This window comes from Mauremys mutica, chromosome 13, assembly GCF_020497125.1.
Source record: "Mauremys mutica isolate MM-2020 ecotype Southern chromosome 13, ASM2049712v1, whole genome shotgun sequence".
NCBI classification, from domain to species: Eukaryota; Metazoa; Chordata; order Testudines; family Geoemydidae; genus Mauremys; species Mauremys mutica.
The window spans coordinates 25,515,148-25,531,248 of record NC_059084.1 but is presented as its reverse complement, the minus strand read 5'-3'; the positions used below and the strand labels follow the sequence as shown (position 1 = coordinate 25,531,248).

Below are 16,101 nucleotides of genomic sequence, written 5' to 3'. Positions count from 1 at the left end.
TGCATATGTGGTCGCCCCCATGGATTTATATAGAGGCAATATGATATTTTCAGTCTTATTATCTATCCCTTTCTTAATGATTCCCAACATTGTTTGCTTTTTTGACTGCCACTGCACATTGTGGATAGTTCTCTGAAAACATCCACTCAATGACTCCAAGATCTCTTTCCTGAGTGGTAACAGCCAATTTAAAACCCATCATTTCATATGTAGAGTTGGGATTATGTTTTCCCATGTGCATTACTTTGCATTTATCAATATTGAATTTCATCTGCTATTTTGTTGCCCAGTCACCCAGTTTTGAGAGATCCTTTTGTAGCTCTTCGCAGTCTGCCTGGGACTTAACTATCTTGAATAGTTTTGTATCATCTGCATCCCTTCCCTTGACCTATGGGAGTCCCTGGTGGTATAAAGCTGATGCAGCCACCCATTCCTGAACCTAAGCGTAGATTAGTGTGCTGGTGTGGCCAGAGAATCTTGCACTCCAGCAATTCCCCAGTCAGCGCAGTTGTCCCCAGGGGACTATCCCCGCTTGCATACTTTAGAGCAGCCTTTAGGCTGTGTTAAGTTTTCCTGGAGATTGAACAAGGTCTCAGCCAGGCCCAGGATCTGCCCCACTTCATTTCAAGGCTTGAAGCAGATCAGTCTCAGAACACCCTTCCTGCATCTTGCTAAGTGGATTGATCACTTTCTGCAGAATACAAGTGAAAAAACAGATGACCCTTATTGAAACATCTCTTAGCTCAGTAGCATCCAATTACAGTGCCCAAGGTCCAGGAGTATGGATTCCTGGAATGAGCTGGATTCTGGGCACTTAACCATATTCAGCTATACCCATGGTCAATGGGTGACTTTCCCAGCAAAGAAAAGGCTACTGAGTGCAGCTATGGGGAGGCCTGCAAGAGCTTCAGAGAATAGCTCATATGCCAGACCCATTACACAGGTGCTTGGGCGAAGCAGCCACATGGAGCACTATGGTACATGATTGGAGTAAGTTCTATTAAAGGATCCCTAACAGGGAGATCACTGGTCAGGTAGTCTGCTGTACCCTATGGTACTTGATTTACTGTACCTGGGAGAGGTGTACACACATGGTTCTATACCTGGGACTCGGCCTGAGGTTCTGTGGCCGTAGCATTTGCCAGAGAGCTGTGCTTCAAGGATCTCAGCTTTGTTATACTCCTAGCCCTCATAGGAGAGAGGAAAGCCTTGAAAGCATGAACTGAGCGTAACTGGTGCAGTATTATCTTTCTGAGCCTGCAGCCAGCCAGCAAGATTCACCACAATGGCCTAGAGGTCAGTGTAAAAAAAAAAAAAAAAAATATATATATATATATCCACAACATTAAAATAATAATAATAATAAAAATCTAGAGAGATGGGGCTATTCTAAAACAAATTGCATTTACTAACACAAGAGGTCCTGCCTTATTCGTTTCCATGCTTAGTTCATTAAGCCTCTGTTTGTAAGTATTTAGATGAAGTGCTGCAGAGTTTCCAGCCTGCTGCACCAGGGCATTGCAGAACCCTGGGATCTTGGTGCATCTAGCTCATCTCAGACTACCCAGGGCCTTACTGCATGCTCGGTGGTTTCAAGTGTGCCAACAACCCAGCTCTAAGAAAGCACTGCACCCTGCAATAGCTTAGTCCAGGTCAGTACCATTAAAAAAAGCCATAAATGTACAAATATAACAAGCCATGGCCACAGATACGCCTTTGTTGGTGAGCCTTAAATACAGAACCTTAGCACCACATGCTCCAGCCCCTACCACTTGAGCTAGAAAGCCAGCTTGTAGGAGAGTCCCTGTTCACTGAACTTCATTATGGACCTGATCCAGAGCCCACAAAGGTCAGTGGAAGCCTCTCAATGGTCTTTGGGTCAGGCTGCTTAAGAGGAGAGGCAATGCAGCTGTAGTGAAGGTTGCTCAGGTGAAGTGACAGCTCACCTGGGGTTTAATGATCCAGGAAAGCTCGCAAGTGAGGAATGAGAAAAGCGCTGAGCTGCTGCTGCTACTCGGGCTGCATGTGCTCAGGAAGAGGCTCTGAGGAGCTCCTTCGCAGGCAGGGCAGGCTGCAGGTAACAAGCTCTGGGGCCAGACACTAGCAAGGGACAGGGACATGGTCAGGCCAGCGTGTTACACAAAGCTGTTGTGGTAGCTGGTTTGTGTAACCAGCCAGCTCCCGTCTGTCCCCCAGACCTCAGTGTTAGCAGCTTTCAGGTCACTCTGCCTCAGAAGGGATAAGGGCCAGTGCTTCACCTTCACCTGCTTCCAGTTGTCAGGGACTTGAACCCCAACAGCGAAGTTCGTTGTTTGACCACAGAGAGACAGGCAACACCAGCAAGGTCCGATCAAAAGTTCTTTATTGACAAGTGCACGTGTCAGTAAAAGAACAGCTTGTATTCGAAGAGAACCAGCCGCCTCTTTTACAACTAAGTATAGGTTATATAGACAGTTCCGTCGCGTTACAAATTATTTATTTTACACAACCCATATCCCACCCCCCTTTGGTTAGTAACAAACCCTAATAACAAAGCACATTTGTTTTTTTTTTTTATAATGTAAGCAAGTTGTGATGCCCCAGCAACTTTTTTATTAGCATGGTTGCCAAGCACCAGAAACTGGAAGACAGGAGTTAACGCAGCTGGTAACGTGAGGAATGCACCTTTTTTTTTTATTTTACTTTTTTTTTTAGGGCTTTGTGAAACATGCTGCTTCTCAGTATTTTTCCACGCTGGGATTACCCAGAAACCTCTGTTAGCCTGACTTCAGTTAGGTTGGCATAACTGGTTTTGTGCTGCATCTTTATTCAGGCCTAACACAGTCCCCACTTCTCTTCAGGTCCACCATCTCCCTTGGCAGAATGGGTGGGTTGGTGCACTTGGATCTCTGGTTACTTCATAAGTTCCCCTTCTCAGGGACAGGGTGGGGGGGGCTACAGAGAGTCCACACAAGGCATAGATACAAGTTCTGTCACGGCCTCCGTGGTCTGTCTGGCCCTCTTCACATCCAAATAACCATTGCCTGAGTGCCACTGGTTTAGTCCTTAGCCCCTCAATGCAAGGACTCCCCATGCCTCAGGGCTGGGCCACCATTCCTGCTTCAGGGCTCAAGAGTCCTTCTAGCCTTCTCCCCTGCCTGAACTGCCCCTCAGCCCTGGATGAGATGCTCCAACAAGTCACTCTTCAGGCAGGGGTCCCTCACAGCCAGTCCCTAGGCCTGTAGTCAGTCCACCACCCTTGGCCAGCATTGTCTACTCACCCCTCCAGGAGGCACAACTGAAGGTGCAGCAGAGTCTGGTCCCCCCTCTACCCCAGGCTCCATCTCTAAGGCCCTAAATAAGGGAACAACCATCTACTTCAAGGTCTTCCATCCCCATCACTGTCCCCTCAGGCCTGCTTCCCACACTGCTCAGGTGGGGCCTCTTTAGCCTTTACTTCAGGCCTTCTTCCCACCACACTTCTCTAAATCCGCCCCAGACCCTTCCTGGCTAAGCCCCCCTCACGTTCTGCTCTCAGGTCTCTCCCCATTGGGAGGGGAGGGGGAAGGAGAGAGATAGACCAGGCAGCATCTTTAATAGAAAGAACTGCATCCAGCTCAATCATCAGACCCAGCCACATGACCCCACTCCTATGTGAGATTCAGTGAAAACCAGACACAAGAGGCCCAACTCCCTTTGAGGGGCAACTCACCCTAGGACAGTCACCCTCTCAAACTAGAATCCTCACTTGCACAAACATATGCATGCAAAGCAGGGAACTGCATGCAGTACTGTCTCTTGTGCATGTAAATTCAATTTCCCCAAATCTAGCCCTTGATGTGGTTTTAATCCCTGTTTTTTTTGTCTCATCTGAATATATTTTTCCATTAATAGGTCACACCACCATTCTGTAGGTCTTCAAGATCTTTATAGACAATAATGAAGTTCAACCCCGCCCCCCCCAGTCCCGCTCCAAGTTAGAGAATTAGTTTCTCCCATCAGTAAAATTGGGATGGTAACAAACCATAACATGGTGAAATGCCCTGCCCAGAGCTAGAGACAGGAACTCAACAATGATTTTCTGGCTCAGAACACTATGCTCTAATCACGAGACAATGCTTCCTCCCAAATCTAGAAAGAGACAGACAAACTCAAGTATTCAGCACTGGAGTGTAACTCTGTTTATTTGACCTTTCGGACAAATATTTTATTTGACCTTCTCTCCCCGTTAACGTAATGGAGTGGTCAGAGGTTGTTCTGAAGGAGCCAATTCTGGGCGGTGCCCCCAGGAGATGCAGCCATGGGGAAGAGGTGAGGGAATGGTGGCATTAAGTCATCTTTGCACCTTCTTAACTCTGTGGTGTTCAAAAGATTCAAATGACCCCTGATATAGACGAGAGCTGCCCCAGCTGTTTAACTTACCACTGTCCTTGAGCTGCCTATAGACTGCAGTGCATCCCAGAGTCCCCGGAGCATTATGGGCCTGGCCGAGTCCCTTTCCTCAGCTGTTCTCTCACCTTCTCTTGTCTTTCCTTTCAGTTTGTCTCCTCCTAAAGCCATCCGAGGCAAAATACCAAACCGCCAGGATAGAACTTGTGGCACTATCAGGACATTCACAAACCATCACTCAGTTCTCTCTGTTTGTGCGTTTGACCCTTTCCCCTACCCCCTTCATCTTGTTTATTTAAATGATAAGCTGCTTGGGGCAGGGATGGGACTAGTACAATGTCCTAGTACAATGGGGCATTGACCATGGCTGGTCTCGAGGCACTACCATAATAGACAATATCCCAGGGCTTGGACCAGGGGCATAATGGGGCAGCTTATGGCAGGCCAGTGCTGGGGGAGTTCTTGCCCAGCCACCTGGGACACATTAACTGGCCCTTTAAACTGCCAGAGGAGCCAGATCTCTTCTCAGTTGTTTATAGCATAGCCAAGTCTCTGCTCTACAGTTTATTGATTTGGGAAGAACATGTATCACAAGGTTTGTATTACACACCAAAGTCATCACAGAACTGGACCATAACATCATTGTAGCAAACTAGCCCCTGTGCTTTTTGTTGGGTTATTTTCTTCTTACTGCACAGAATTCTAATTACATACACAAAACCACATTACAAGAGCATTATTAAAGTTGCATAGCCAAGATTGCAGTAACTGGGAAATGCCAGGCATTGCCTATGCATTTCCTGTCACCCAGTCACCCTTCATAGCCTGGGAAGGTGCTGCAAGTCCCCTGCCTTAGTTTCCCTTCACTCAGACCTCCTCAAATACTCCACACAGGCCAGAGGTATCAAAGAAAAAGAAAAAAAAAAGTAAAAGTGTTTCCCTTCTGGGATCCTTTCCCAGTCAAGGGAGCCCACAGCCCTCCACCAGGGGCTGTGCTCTGCTTCTGGTCAGCATCTTCCAGCTGACTTCTCTATCTTCCTCTAATCCAGCTCTCCCTGGCCCTACACAAGTAGCAAAGACTCACAAACACAAAATAAGCTCAACATGAAGAGTCCTCACCCAGTATCTAGCTAGGCAGAGCCTCTTCTTCCCAAGGGTCTGTGTTCCTGCTCACCAGCAGCAACTCCTCATCATCCACAGAAACCTTCTTACTCTCTATAGCCATCTGCTAGCCCAGGCCTCTTCCTTATCCACCAGAGGCCTGATCGGGTGTGGTGACCCACAGGTCACATGACTTGGTTAATTTTCTCCACCTGGGGAGGAGAGTTGGCAGAGTTACAGGTGGGGATGAGACCCATTGCCTTTTAAAGGGCCAGCCATCCTGACTTCTGAGTACTTGACTTTGTAGCCTTAATAATATTCTTTTAACTACTTTGTATGTGAGTCCGTGTATGTCATTTCCTAGGTGTTTAAAAAAGCAAACTGAAAAATCAGAAAGTCCACCTTGTGGCATCACATTGGCACCCAGATGGGTCATCAGCCACATTGGAACCTTTAGATTCACCACACAGACCTCTGCCACTTGAGCAAATGATAGCAGTAGTAGGTTGTTATCCTTCATATGGACTAGCACTAGAGGGGGGATAGGACACTTTGCAAGGGGCTTTCACAGATATTTGCTGTCAGCAGAGGAAGGGGTGAGACTCAGTTCTTGGGTTCCAGCCCAGGCTCTGGAGGGGAGTGTGCTCTAGTGGGCACAGAACACTTCTGTCTGTTTGTACCCTCCCTGAAGCTTGAGCCTTTCTGCCCTATCCCCTTCTACCAGTCCCTGTCTTGTGTCTTCTCACCCTAGGCTCCTTGTCCCACTCTCTTGTCCAGTCCCAGTCTCCACGCCTCAGATTTTTCATCTCAGTCCTGGTCTTGTCCAGCGTGTTCTAGTCCCACCCCTCTGGACTCCCTCCCAGTCCCAGCCCCCAAGCCCAGGCTCTTTGCCCAACCATTCTCATTCCCACCTACCTCCCTGGCTTCTTGCCCCCAGTTCCTTCCTTCTTGGTTCCTTGTCCAATCTAGCTCTTTCCCGCCTCGGGCCTCCAGTCTCTCTCCCCCCACCCCATGTTCTCCACCTCCACTGGGTCCTGGTCCCAGTCTCCTCCCCAGGCTCATCATCCAATCTCAGTGTGCCTCCTCCCAGCCTCTTTGCCCAGCCACTGTGTCCCAGCTCATCAGCAGATCTGTCTCATCTCCTTCCTCCACCCCACAGGTTCCTCAGTCCTAGTCTCCTTGCCAGGCAGTCTGACTCCTTCCTCTGGATCCTTATCCAGGCTCAGTCTCCACCCCCACCTCAGGCTCCTCTCTTTTTGATCTCCCCAGCTCCCAGTCCTGGTCTCCTTGCCCAGCCTTCTCGTCTGACTCCCAGTCCTAGTCTCCCTCCCACCCCAGCTTCTCTCTCAGCCCTGCCAGCCTGTATTCAGTCTCCCCCTTCCCCCAGCTCCTTGGCCCGTCAACCCCTCTCCCCCTGGTTGTTGAACGAGGCAGCTTTCTCTTCCACACTGTTCCTTCCTGCCCGAGGTACGAATGCAAATGCAATGGAGATGGGCCAGCACGCGTGTGCTTTTGATTCTGCAAAACCCCTTCGGTTCATTTTCTTTCCAAACCCAGGGTGGCTTGGATGTGGGTCCAATTTATACGAGCCTGCAAAATCTGGGCAAGAGGGTGGTCAGATAAGTGGCTATGTCATCTCTTCTGCACTCCAGCAGGGAAAGGGCTGCTTTGAGGGCATGGAGTAATGAAGCACTTCTCCTGCAATCTCTCATTACTCATTGTTCCCACAGTAGCTAAATATTAAATGAAAACCCACCCTATCCAACCACTGGGCCCTTAGCACAGCCATTGGTAGAGGTGGTTAGCTCCTGGGCGGCAGCCTTGCCCAGCGGAGAGAGCAATGGACTGGGAATTGGGACGTCTGGTCTCACTGTTGTCACTTAGCTGCTCTGTGCCTCAGTTTCCCCAGCTGTGAAATGGGGATAATGCTGCACAGCTTTGCAAAGTGCTTTGAGGTCTATGTTTCTATTAGAGCTGGAGAGAACTAGTGGCCTGACTCAACACATTTCAGTGAAAAATAGGGAGAACATGGCTATTTGTAATTGTTATTTATTATTCTCTTGTGTGAAGCTACTTCTCTGTCTGCAAAAGAGACATTCAGCCAGTTTAACTATCCTGCTCGCTGAGACTTACAGGCCAGGAGTTGCCTGTCAGCAGATGCCTGTTCCGGGTGTATATATTTAGTGTCTCATCTGTTTCCTCTTGATAAGGGCTGAATTTTGTTGATCAAACCCTAAGACCTAAATTCTAATCAGCTTCCCGATAGGATCATGCCGTTACACCCTTTCGAATCCCTTTCCAGCTTTTCATCTGCTGCCCCAGATTCTGCTGTGTAAATCTGGAGTAACTCCATTGAAATCAACAGGCTCCAGCTTTATGCCAGGGGGATGGAGATCAGAACGTGGCTCAGGGTCTAATTTCCACCACTGTAATTAAGATTTATTGGACCCCCGCCCTCCAACACCTCCAACTCTCACCCAAGTAGGAGCACACGGTGAGAAGACACAAGGAGGCCCATGACTCAAGGGGTGATTATCCACCCCGATAGCTGTGAACCAAACCTTATTCCTTGTTTAGTTAGCTCACCGTGGCAGGGCCGCCCAGAGGATACAGGGGGCCTGGGGCAAAGCAATTTCGGGGGCCCCTTCCATAAAAAAAAGTTGCAAAACTATAGACTATTATATTCTTGTGGGGGCCTGGGGCAAATTGCCCCATTTGCCCCCCCTCTCTGGGTGGCCCTGCACCGTGGGGGAAAGGGATAGAGGGTGGCCTGGTCATTTTCAAAGCCTTTTGGTGTTCTGCTTCTGAACAGACGAAGCAGCACTGACTTAACCTGGGAAAGTTGGTTCTCATGTGTTTTCCAGCCCGGCTCTACAGTCATGAGTGCATCATGTGCTCCGTGTGACCATCTGAATGCTTGAGTGTTTGTCCAGTCCAGCCCCTTCGCCCATCCCTAGTTTTTCATAATAATATTTGGCACCATATCATAGTTTTCACCCTTCGATCTCACAACACTTTTCACAGATGGGCAAGTGTCAACATCCCCATTTTACAGAGGGGAAACTGAGGCACAGCAAGGGAAAGTGACTTGCCCGAGGTCACTACAGTACTAGAACCTGGGTCTCCTGACATACAATCTGCTCATCTCTTAGTCCTTAGTTAGTGCCGGAGACCTAGCCTGCACTTTGCAAACTCCATGTGAGCGCCAGTGCTAAGCTGGTTTGTTTGCTTTCGAGGAAAACAAGTCAAAATGAATAAAAGCAAAAGGGGGTGAGAGGAAGGTCATTGCCTGAGGCACGGGGAGGGGAAGGGAAACGCTGAGTGAACTCGGCATTGCAGGAGGTGTCTGGGTGGTAAGAGTGACGCTGTCAGAGATCAAGGGGGCTGCGGCAGCCAGCCCTGAGGTCTGTGCTTTCCCCAGCACACAGTATCCTATAAAAAGAGAATGGTTGCAGCGACTTGTCCTTGAGATCCACATCAGGGTTTCCTCTCCCTCCTCCCTGCAGCCCATCTGAATCCCTCGTGATGCAGGAGGCTCTGGCTTTCCACAGGGCATGAATGAATTTCTCCTTTCTTCACAGGCCTTTGCACTGAAGCCAAGTGAAGAACCTCATGATTGCACTATACATAACTTGACTCAGCTAAGCTTTCGCTAGGAAGAAGGGGTTCCTGCCCTTCGGAAGGACTCGTCCACCCAGACAGGACTCTGAAGTGTCACTCTCCCACCTGGCACCCACCAGCAACGTCCATCTCCGTGCTCTGAGGCAGGCACTCGACGCTGGGTTTCTCTTCTCTCTTCCCATCAAAGCTCACCTTGGAAACCATTCCCCAGCCATGTTCCAACGCCTTACCAGCCTCTTCTTCAGTGACAGCAGCACACCTGAAGGCCTGGAGGAACCCAAACCCTTTGTCTCTGAGGAGGAGGAAGAGGATGGATGGCTCATTATTGACCTTCCAGGTGAGAAAAGCAGAGGGCGGGGGGAGGGGGGCCACCGCTTAGAAGGCCTCTTGTTTCACCATAGGCCTAATGATGAGTGAATCAGTTCAGATAAAATCCATCCCTTCCCACCCCTGCATCTGAAGCTTTGACCGAAGCCCCAGCTGAATCTTCAAGGTTCTGGAGGGTCTGGTTAACTGCCCCCCACGCCCCATTATTATCTTTCATCCTCACTCTTCTTCTGGCCAAGGCAGGTCCCACTTCCAGGTCAGTGAGAGGAAGGGTGGTCCAGCGGTTAGCGTGCTATTGTAGGATTTAGGAGGTCTGGGTTCAAGCCCCTGCTCCCCCACAGACTTCCTGTGTCACCTTGAGCAAGTCACTTAGTCTCTCTGTGCCTCAGGCTGCCAGGGGTGTTGCGTGGCTAGCTAAATATTGTGAGATGCTGTGGTGACGGGGGCCACACATGTGCTGGAGAAAGCCGACGGGCAGTGGAGGGGAAGCTTGCATTGCTGCTGTCTGTGCTACATCTGGTCTATGGAAAAGCAAAACACCTAGTTTCCTTCATGGCAAAAGTACTTTAGGTTGGTACTGTGGTGGTTCCCGTCACTACCGCTCATGGTAGTGATGCTGCAGCCCTTGGGGCTCTGGTACCCTCAGGGACTTTGAGGATTACACGGCTGTGAGCCTAGGACCTTGCGACGTGTCTCCTTTGCAGTGCCTGAAGGGGGGGTTGAAGGAGATGAGGGGAATTTCACCCAACACATGTGCTCTGAGTATGCAGGTTTCTCTCCCTAGCTGCCCTGCCCCACTATCCCTCCATTGGTTATAAATCATCTGGAGGCTAGTGCTGCAGGAGCTATCTCCAGGGAGTGTGAGGAGGGGAGACCTTCAGGATCTCATCTGGAGGGCAGCCGGGAATCAAGCCCACTAAAGCTGACAGTGCCACACACCACCTGCTCCTGGTTTGTTTGCTTGGAGAGTTCCTAGCCCAGCAGCAAATGGCTCACGCAGAGCCCATCCTCCCTGCCGTGTCTGAATTGCAAAGCAAGAGGCTGGAGTTATGCTTCTAACGTTGCTGCCAAGCCAAACACGATGAATCTGGAATCAGTCATTCAATCGCTCTCCTAAACTGACCCAACCAAGAGCAACAATCTGGGTTGGACACTCTGCAGCTGGGTCATTGCGGGATGTGCAAGGGATTGCTGCAAGCTCTCAGTGGCACTACCATCACAGAGAGCAAGAGTATGCGTGCAAAGTGCCAAGGGCTCTCTCACCCGTGCTGGGGATGCCCAGAAAGCATTTTCAGGTTAGTATCTTGCCTGAAGGATGAACATACAAAGGATTCTGAAACCCATCCAGAAATCGAGGCCCCCACTAATTCACATACAAATCAATTGGGCAAAGTTTCTGAGGTATTAACTTTACTGTATGATGAGCCCTCCGTCGGGTATAATCTGATTTAAAAGGTTACAGATGATCTCTTTACGTTCCTTTAATCAAAGAGTATTTTACCCTGGTCACCTAACACAAACTCACTTGGCACTTACTTGTTTGTGGACTGTTCTCCCAGAGTTGGGAACAGACATGAAGGATATGCAGAAAGCCCATCCTCCCCCATAATCCCTTTTAAAAGCAATGTCTTATTGAAGGCTAACGTCTCCCAGGCCTTTCACTTCGTATTGCTTTGTTCATTAAATAAGACTCAAATCTGAAGATTTGAAAATACCATTGTTTTTGCCAATATGCTTGGTTTTTACTCTACTTTCATTTTCCAAGACTATTCTCACTGGGCCGGTGGGAGGGAAGCACGATTTAAGAACGGCTAGAAAGTCTGGCTGCACCCCGCAGTTAGAGTTTATATATTTTATCCAAGCCTCTTAATTAAATTGTTGTGCCCAGAGCAAATTGTGCACACAAATGAGTAGGGCGCAAACACCGACCTGCCTGATTTGTGGGTAAAAACGGGTGTCTAAGAGCTGCCAGCGGCCCAGGTAGTTTCTTATAGGCACAACATTGTGAGCAAAGTCCATGGGCCAAGTTGCTCCTGGGGCAACAAATGATTCTATCTCTGACCAGAGACTCCGTCAACTCACCAAAGTCACAGGTCTGAGTCTTCTCCATTCGTGACATATTGCTCTAGAGTGTCATCAGTTTTTTGCATGCATGTAAAAAAAATCCTCTCTCTCAAAGGTTTCATTCCTTTTTGGCATGCAATCTTCCTCCAATTCAGTCAGCATTTTACTTCACTTCATGCTTTCAGCGTCTTCAACCATTCATTTGTGGCATTAAAGCCAACGTGTTAAGAGAGAGACTGCTCTGGGAAGGAGATTTAACTTTAGAAAAAGCTCTCCAGGTATGCAGGGCAGTAGAAACTCTGAAAGCACAAGCTAAAGAGCTGGCTTCACCAGAAGGGGTTATCCATGTACTGAGTACAAACGACTATAGCCAGGACAGGTCCAATCAGAAAGTGGAACTACTTGCGAGGAAAACCACTGCTAGGGGGAAGACTGGGTATAAATGGTGATGTGGAGGGTGTGGATCACAGCGTGGCCCCAAATAGCATGTTGCCTTTGGGAAACTCTGTCATAAATGTGGGGGAAATAGTCATTTTGCAAAATGCTGCAGATACCAAATGCAGAAAGGGTTCAGTTGAAGACAACGTGGTTGAGGAATCCTTCATAAACATGCTGAAATCAAGCGAGCCTGATGAAAGGGAGTGGATACTGCCTATGTCAGTGACTGGAACAATAATTCCACTGAAACCGGACACAGGAGCTCAGGTTAACATTCTGTCTGAACAAGGTTATGAGAGACTGAAGAGAAAACCAAAACTGGGACCAACAGAAAAAAAATAGCTGGTTATTCTGGAACAAATATACCATTGAAGGGGAGGTGCATTGCTAGCATCAACCATAAAACCAGCCCCTACAGGCTCCCGTTCATTGTCGTGCCAAAGGAGGTGACACCAGTTTTAGGCCTGGCTGAGTGTGAAAAACTCAGTCTGGTAAAACAGGTGCTCCCGCTACATGATCGTACTGTACCTGCCTAGGAGGCACTCTTTCGGAAATATCATCATCTGTTTCAAGAGTTGGGCTGCTTGCAGGGTGAACATACAATTCGGATAAACAAGGAGGTCCCTCCAGTTGTCCATCCATGTAGAAAAATGCAATTTGCACTCTGTGATAAATTCAAGATTGAGCTTGCAAGGATGGAAGCAATGCAAGTAATACAAAAAACTGAGGAGCCAACAGAATGCGTGAGCTCGCTAGTCATTGTGGAGAAAAGTAACGGCCAGCTATGCATATGCTTAGATCCCAGAGACCTCAACAAGGCTATAATAAGAGAACATTTCAAACTACCAACCAGAGAAGAGATTATGGCTCAGATTGAAAATGCACAATATTTCAGTACAGGGGGCTGGAATAATTTGTGTAGTGGAGGGTGCTGAGAGCCATTGAGCCAAACTGTAAACCCTGCATATGATGGAAACCACTTCAAACCAAGGGGTGCAGCAGGACTCCCAGCACCCCTAGTTCCAGCACCTATGTTTCAGTAAATTGGATGCATCCTCAGGATTTTGGCAGCTAAAATTAACTGAAGAAGGCTCAAAATTATGCACCTTGAATACCCCATTTGGAAGCAGGGGCAGCTCTAGGATTTCCGCCGCCCCAAGCAGGGCGGCACACCGCGGGGGGCGCTCTGCCGGTCGCCGGTCCCGCGGCTCCGGTGGACCTCCTGCAGACGTGCCTGCGGAGGGTCAGCTGGTCCCGCGGCTCCGGTGGACCTCCCACAGGCACGCCTGCGGATGCTCCACCAGAGCCGCGGGACCAGCGGCCCCTCCGCAGTCATGCCTGTGGGAGGTCCACCGGGGCCGCCTGCCGCCCTCCTGCGGGACGCCGCCCCAAGTGCGCGCTTGGCATGCTGGGGTCTGGAGCCGGCCCTGTTTGGAAGACATACATTCTTACACTTACCCTTCAGCATAGCGTCAGCACTAGAAGTGTACCACAAAACCATATATATGATCTATGAACATATTAATGGTGTTGAAAACCTCAATGGATGACATCATCATCCGGGGCTCAATGTAAAAGGACTTCAGGAAGTCCTGGATGCAACTACAGCTGCAAACCTCAAACTAAACAGGGAGAAATGTGTTTTAGGGGTTACAGAACTGACTTTTGTTGGGGATGTTATTTCCAATGAAGGTGTAAAACTTGATAAGAGGAAGATTTCAGCCACTGAAATGATGCCACATCCCCAGTCGAAGAAAGATGTCCAGCAGTTCCTGGGAATGGTTAATTATCTTGCAAAGTTCATACCTAATCTGTCTACCAAAACACCAGCTTTAAGAAAACTCCTAGAGAATAAAAATGAATGGTTTTGGGGTGCCATCATGGGAAGGTTTAAAACAACAACTGATACAAGAACCAGTGTTGAAGTTCTATGCACCAGAAAGGCCTATTAAAATCTCAGAAGATGCTTCACTGTCTGGGTTAGGTGCCATGATTTTACAGACGTATGAGGATTGTTGGCAACCAGTGGCATATGCATCCCAATCACTGACTGAGGCAGAAACCAGATGTGCACAGATTGAGAAGGAGCTTTTAGGAATATTGTTTGCCTGTGAGAGCTTCAATCAGTATATTTATGGACAGACAGTGGAAGTTGAAATGGACCATAAGCCCTTGATCGAGTTATTTAGCAAACCACTAAATGACTGTACCTTAAGGATTCAAAGAATGACGATAAAGCTGCAAAAGTATGATTTGATTGTGACCTACATGCCTGGTAAATTCATGTTCACTGCAGAAGCACTTTCCAGAGCAGTGACTCCCACGAAACCAGAGAAGACTTTAGAGACAGAGATGCAAATCTATGTAGATCTGATTATAAAGTCAGTTCCCATAGCTAACAGGAAACTGCGACAAATAAGAGAGGAAACCGAGAACGATGAATCATTGGGGCTATTAAAAGAAGTGATAGTTAGAGGGTAGCCTGAAAAAATAAGGAGTTGCTGTCCAAGCATAAGAGATCATTGCAACTGCAGACATGAACTTGCTCTGCTAGATGGGGTGATTTTCAAGGGCAGTAAGGTTGTAATTCCAATGAACCTCCGAAAAGAAATGGTACAGACGATCTACGAGGGTCATTTATGAATTGTTAAGTGCAAACTACAAGCACGAGAAGTGCTGTATTGGCCACGGCTCAATCACGACATTACTACTATGGTAGGAAACTGCTTTTCCTGCTTGAAATACAAGCCATGCCAACCAGCAGAGTCACTGAGACCTCATCCAGTTCCACAAAGGCCTTATGAGAAGGTTGGCACTGACTTATTTACCTGGCAATTAAAGGATTAGTTAATAGTCACAGATTATTATTCTCTGTATCAAGCAATTTGCTCCCTGCACTGTACTAATAGTAAGTCAGTGATAGCCAGCATGAAGGGAATCTTCTCCAGACATGGAATTCCAGTTGAAATCTTTAGTGATAATGGGCTGCAGTTTTCCAATGCAGATTTTAGGCCGTTTGTTATAAATTGGACTTTTCATCACAAAACATCAAGTCCAAATTATCCCCCATCAGATGGGCTTGTGGAAAGGGCTATACCAGGGGTCTCAAACATGTGGCCCGTGGGGCAATTTCCTGCAGCCTGCCAAGTGGCCTGTGCCCACCCCCTTGGCCTACCTCCAGGCCAAGGTAAATTCATGGTGGCAAACTATAGCCACAGGATTGCCCCCCTCGAGCCCTGCACCGCTCCCTGAAGCGGCTGGTATCTTGTCCCTGCGGCCGGGGGGAGGAGGAGACAGGGGGCTCCGTAGCCAATGGGAGCTTTGGGGGAGGTATCTGGAGGCGCAGCAGTGCGGAGCCCTGCGTCCCCCTCCCCAAGGGGCCACAGAGGCATGGTACGAGCTACTTCCCGGAGCGGAGTGGGGGTGGGGCCGGGGCCGCCAGCCTGTCCTAGCCCTAGCCCTGGTGTGTGCCACTGCCACCCCGGAGCCCGAAGCTCTCCTGCACCCCATCCCCCAACTCCCTGCCCTGAGCCCCCTGCTGCACCCCACACCCCAACCCTGTGCCCTGAGCCCCCTGCTGCATCCCACACCCCTTCTGCACCCCAATCCCCTTCCCTGAGCCCCCTGCTGCACCCCAACTCCCTGCACCGAGCCCCCTGCCTGAACCGCAACCCCCTGCTGCACCTGAACCCCCTGCCCTGAGCCCCCTGCCGCACCCCAAACCCCAACCCCCTGCACTGAGCCTCCTGCTGCATCCCACACCCCTTCTGTACCTTGAGCCCCCTGCCTGCACCCCAGCCCCCTGCTGCACCTCAACTCCCTGCCCTGAGCCCCCACCACACCCCTCATGCACCCTCTGGGGGCAAGGAGGGGGCGGAGTTGGGGTGGGGACTTCAGGGAAGGGGTTGGAATGGGGGCAGGGAAGGGGTGGGAAGAGGCGGGGCCTCATGGAAGGGGTGGAGTGGGGGCAGGGCCGGGGGCAGCGAGGGGTGGGTGTGTCAGTGATGCGGCCCTTGGGCCAATGAACTAGCCCTCGTGTGGCCCTTGTGGTCATTTGAGTTTGAGACCTCTGGTCTATACGGACAGTAAAGAACCTTATGAAAAAGGCTTTTGACAGCGGGGCTGATCTGTATAAAGCTTTACTGGTTTACCGAAGTACACCTCGGGGGAATGGCTCTTCTC

The 16,101-nt window shown here is 49.4% G+C and overlaps 1 protein-coding gene across 1 annotated transcript in view; it reads left to right on the top strand.

Moving 5' to 3' along the window:
- The window catches only part of TP53INP2 (tumor protein p53 inducible nuclear protein 2), a 59,864-nt gene that overhangs the window by 20,317 nt on the left and 23,446 nt on the right, over positions 1-16,101 (top strand). Inside the window, exon 2 of the mRNA XM_044986511.1 lies at positions 9,051-9,427. Coding sequence (XP_044842446.1) covers positions 9,304-9,427 — 124 coding nt within the window. The 5' untranslated portion in view covers positions 9,051-9,303. The remainder of the gene's footprint in view (positions 1-9,050; positions 9,428-16,101) is intronic.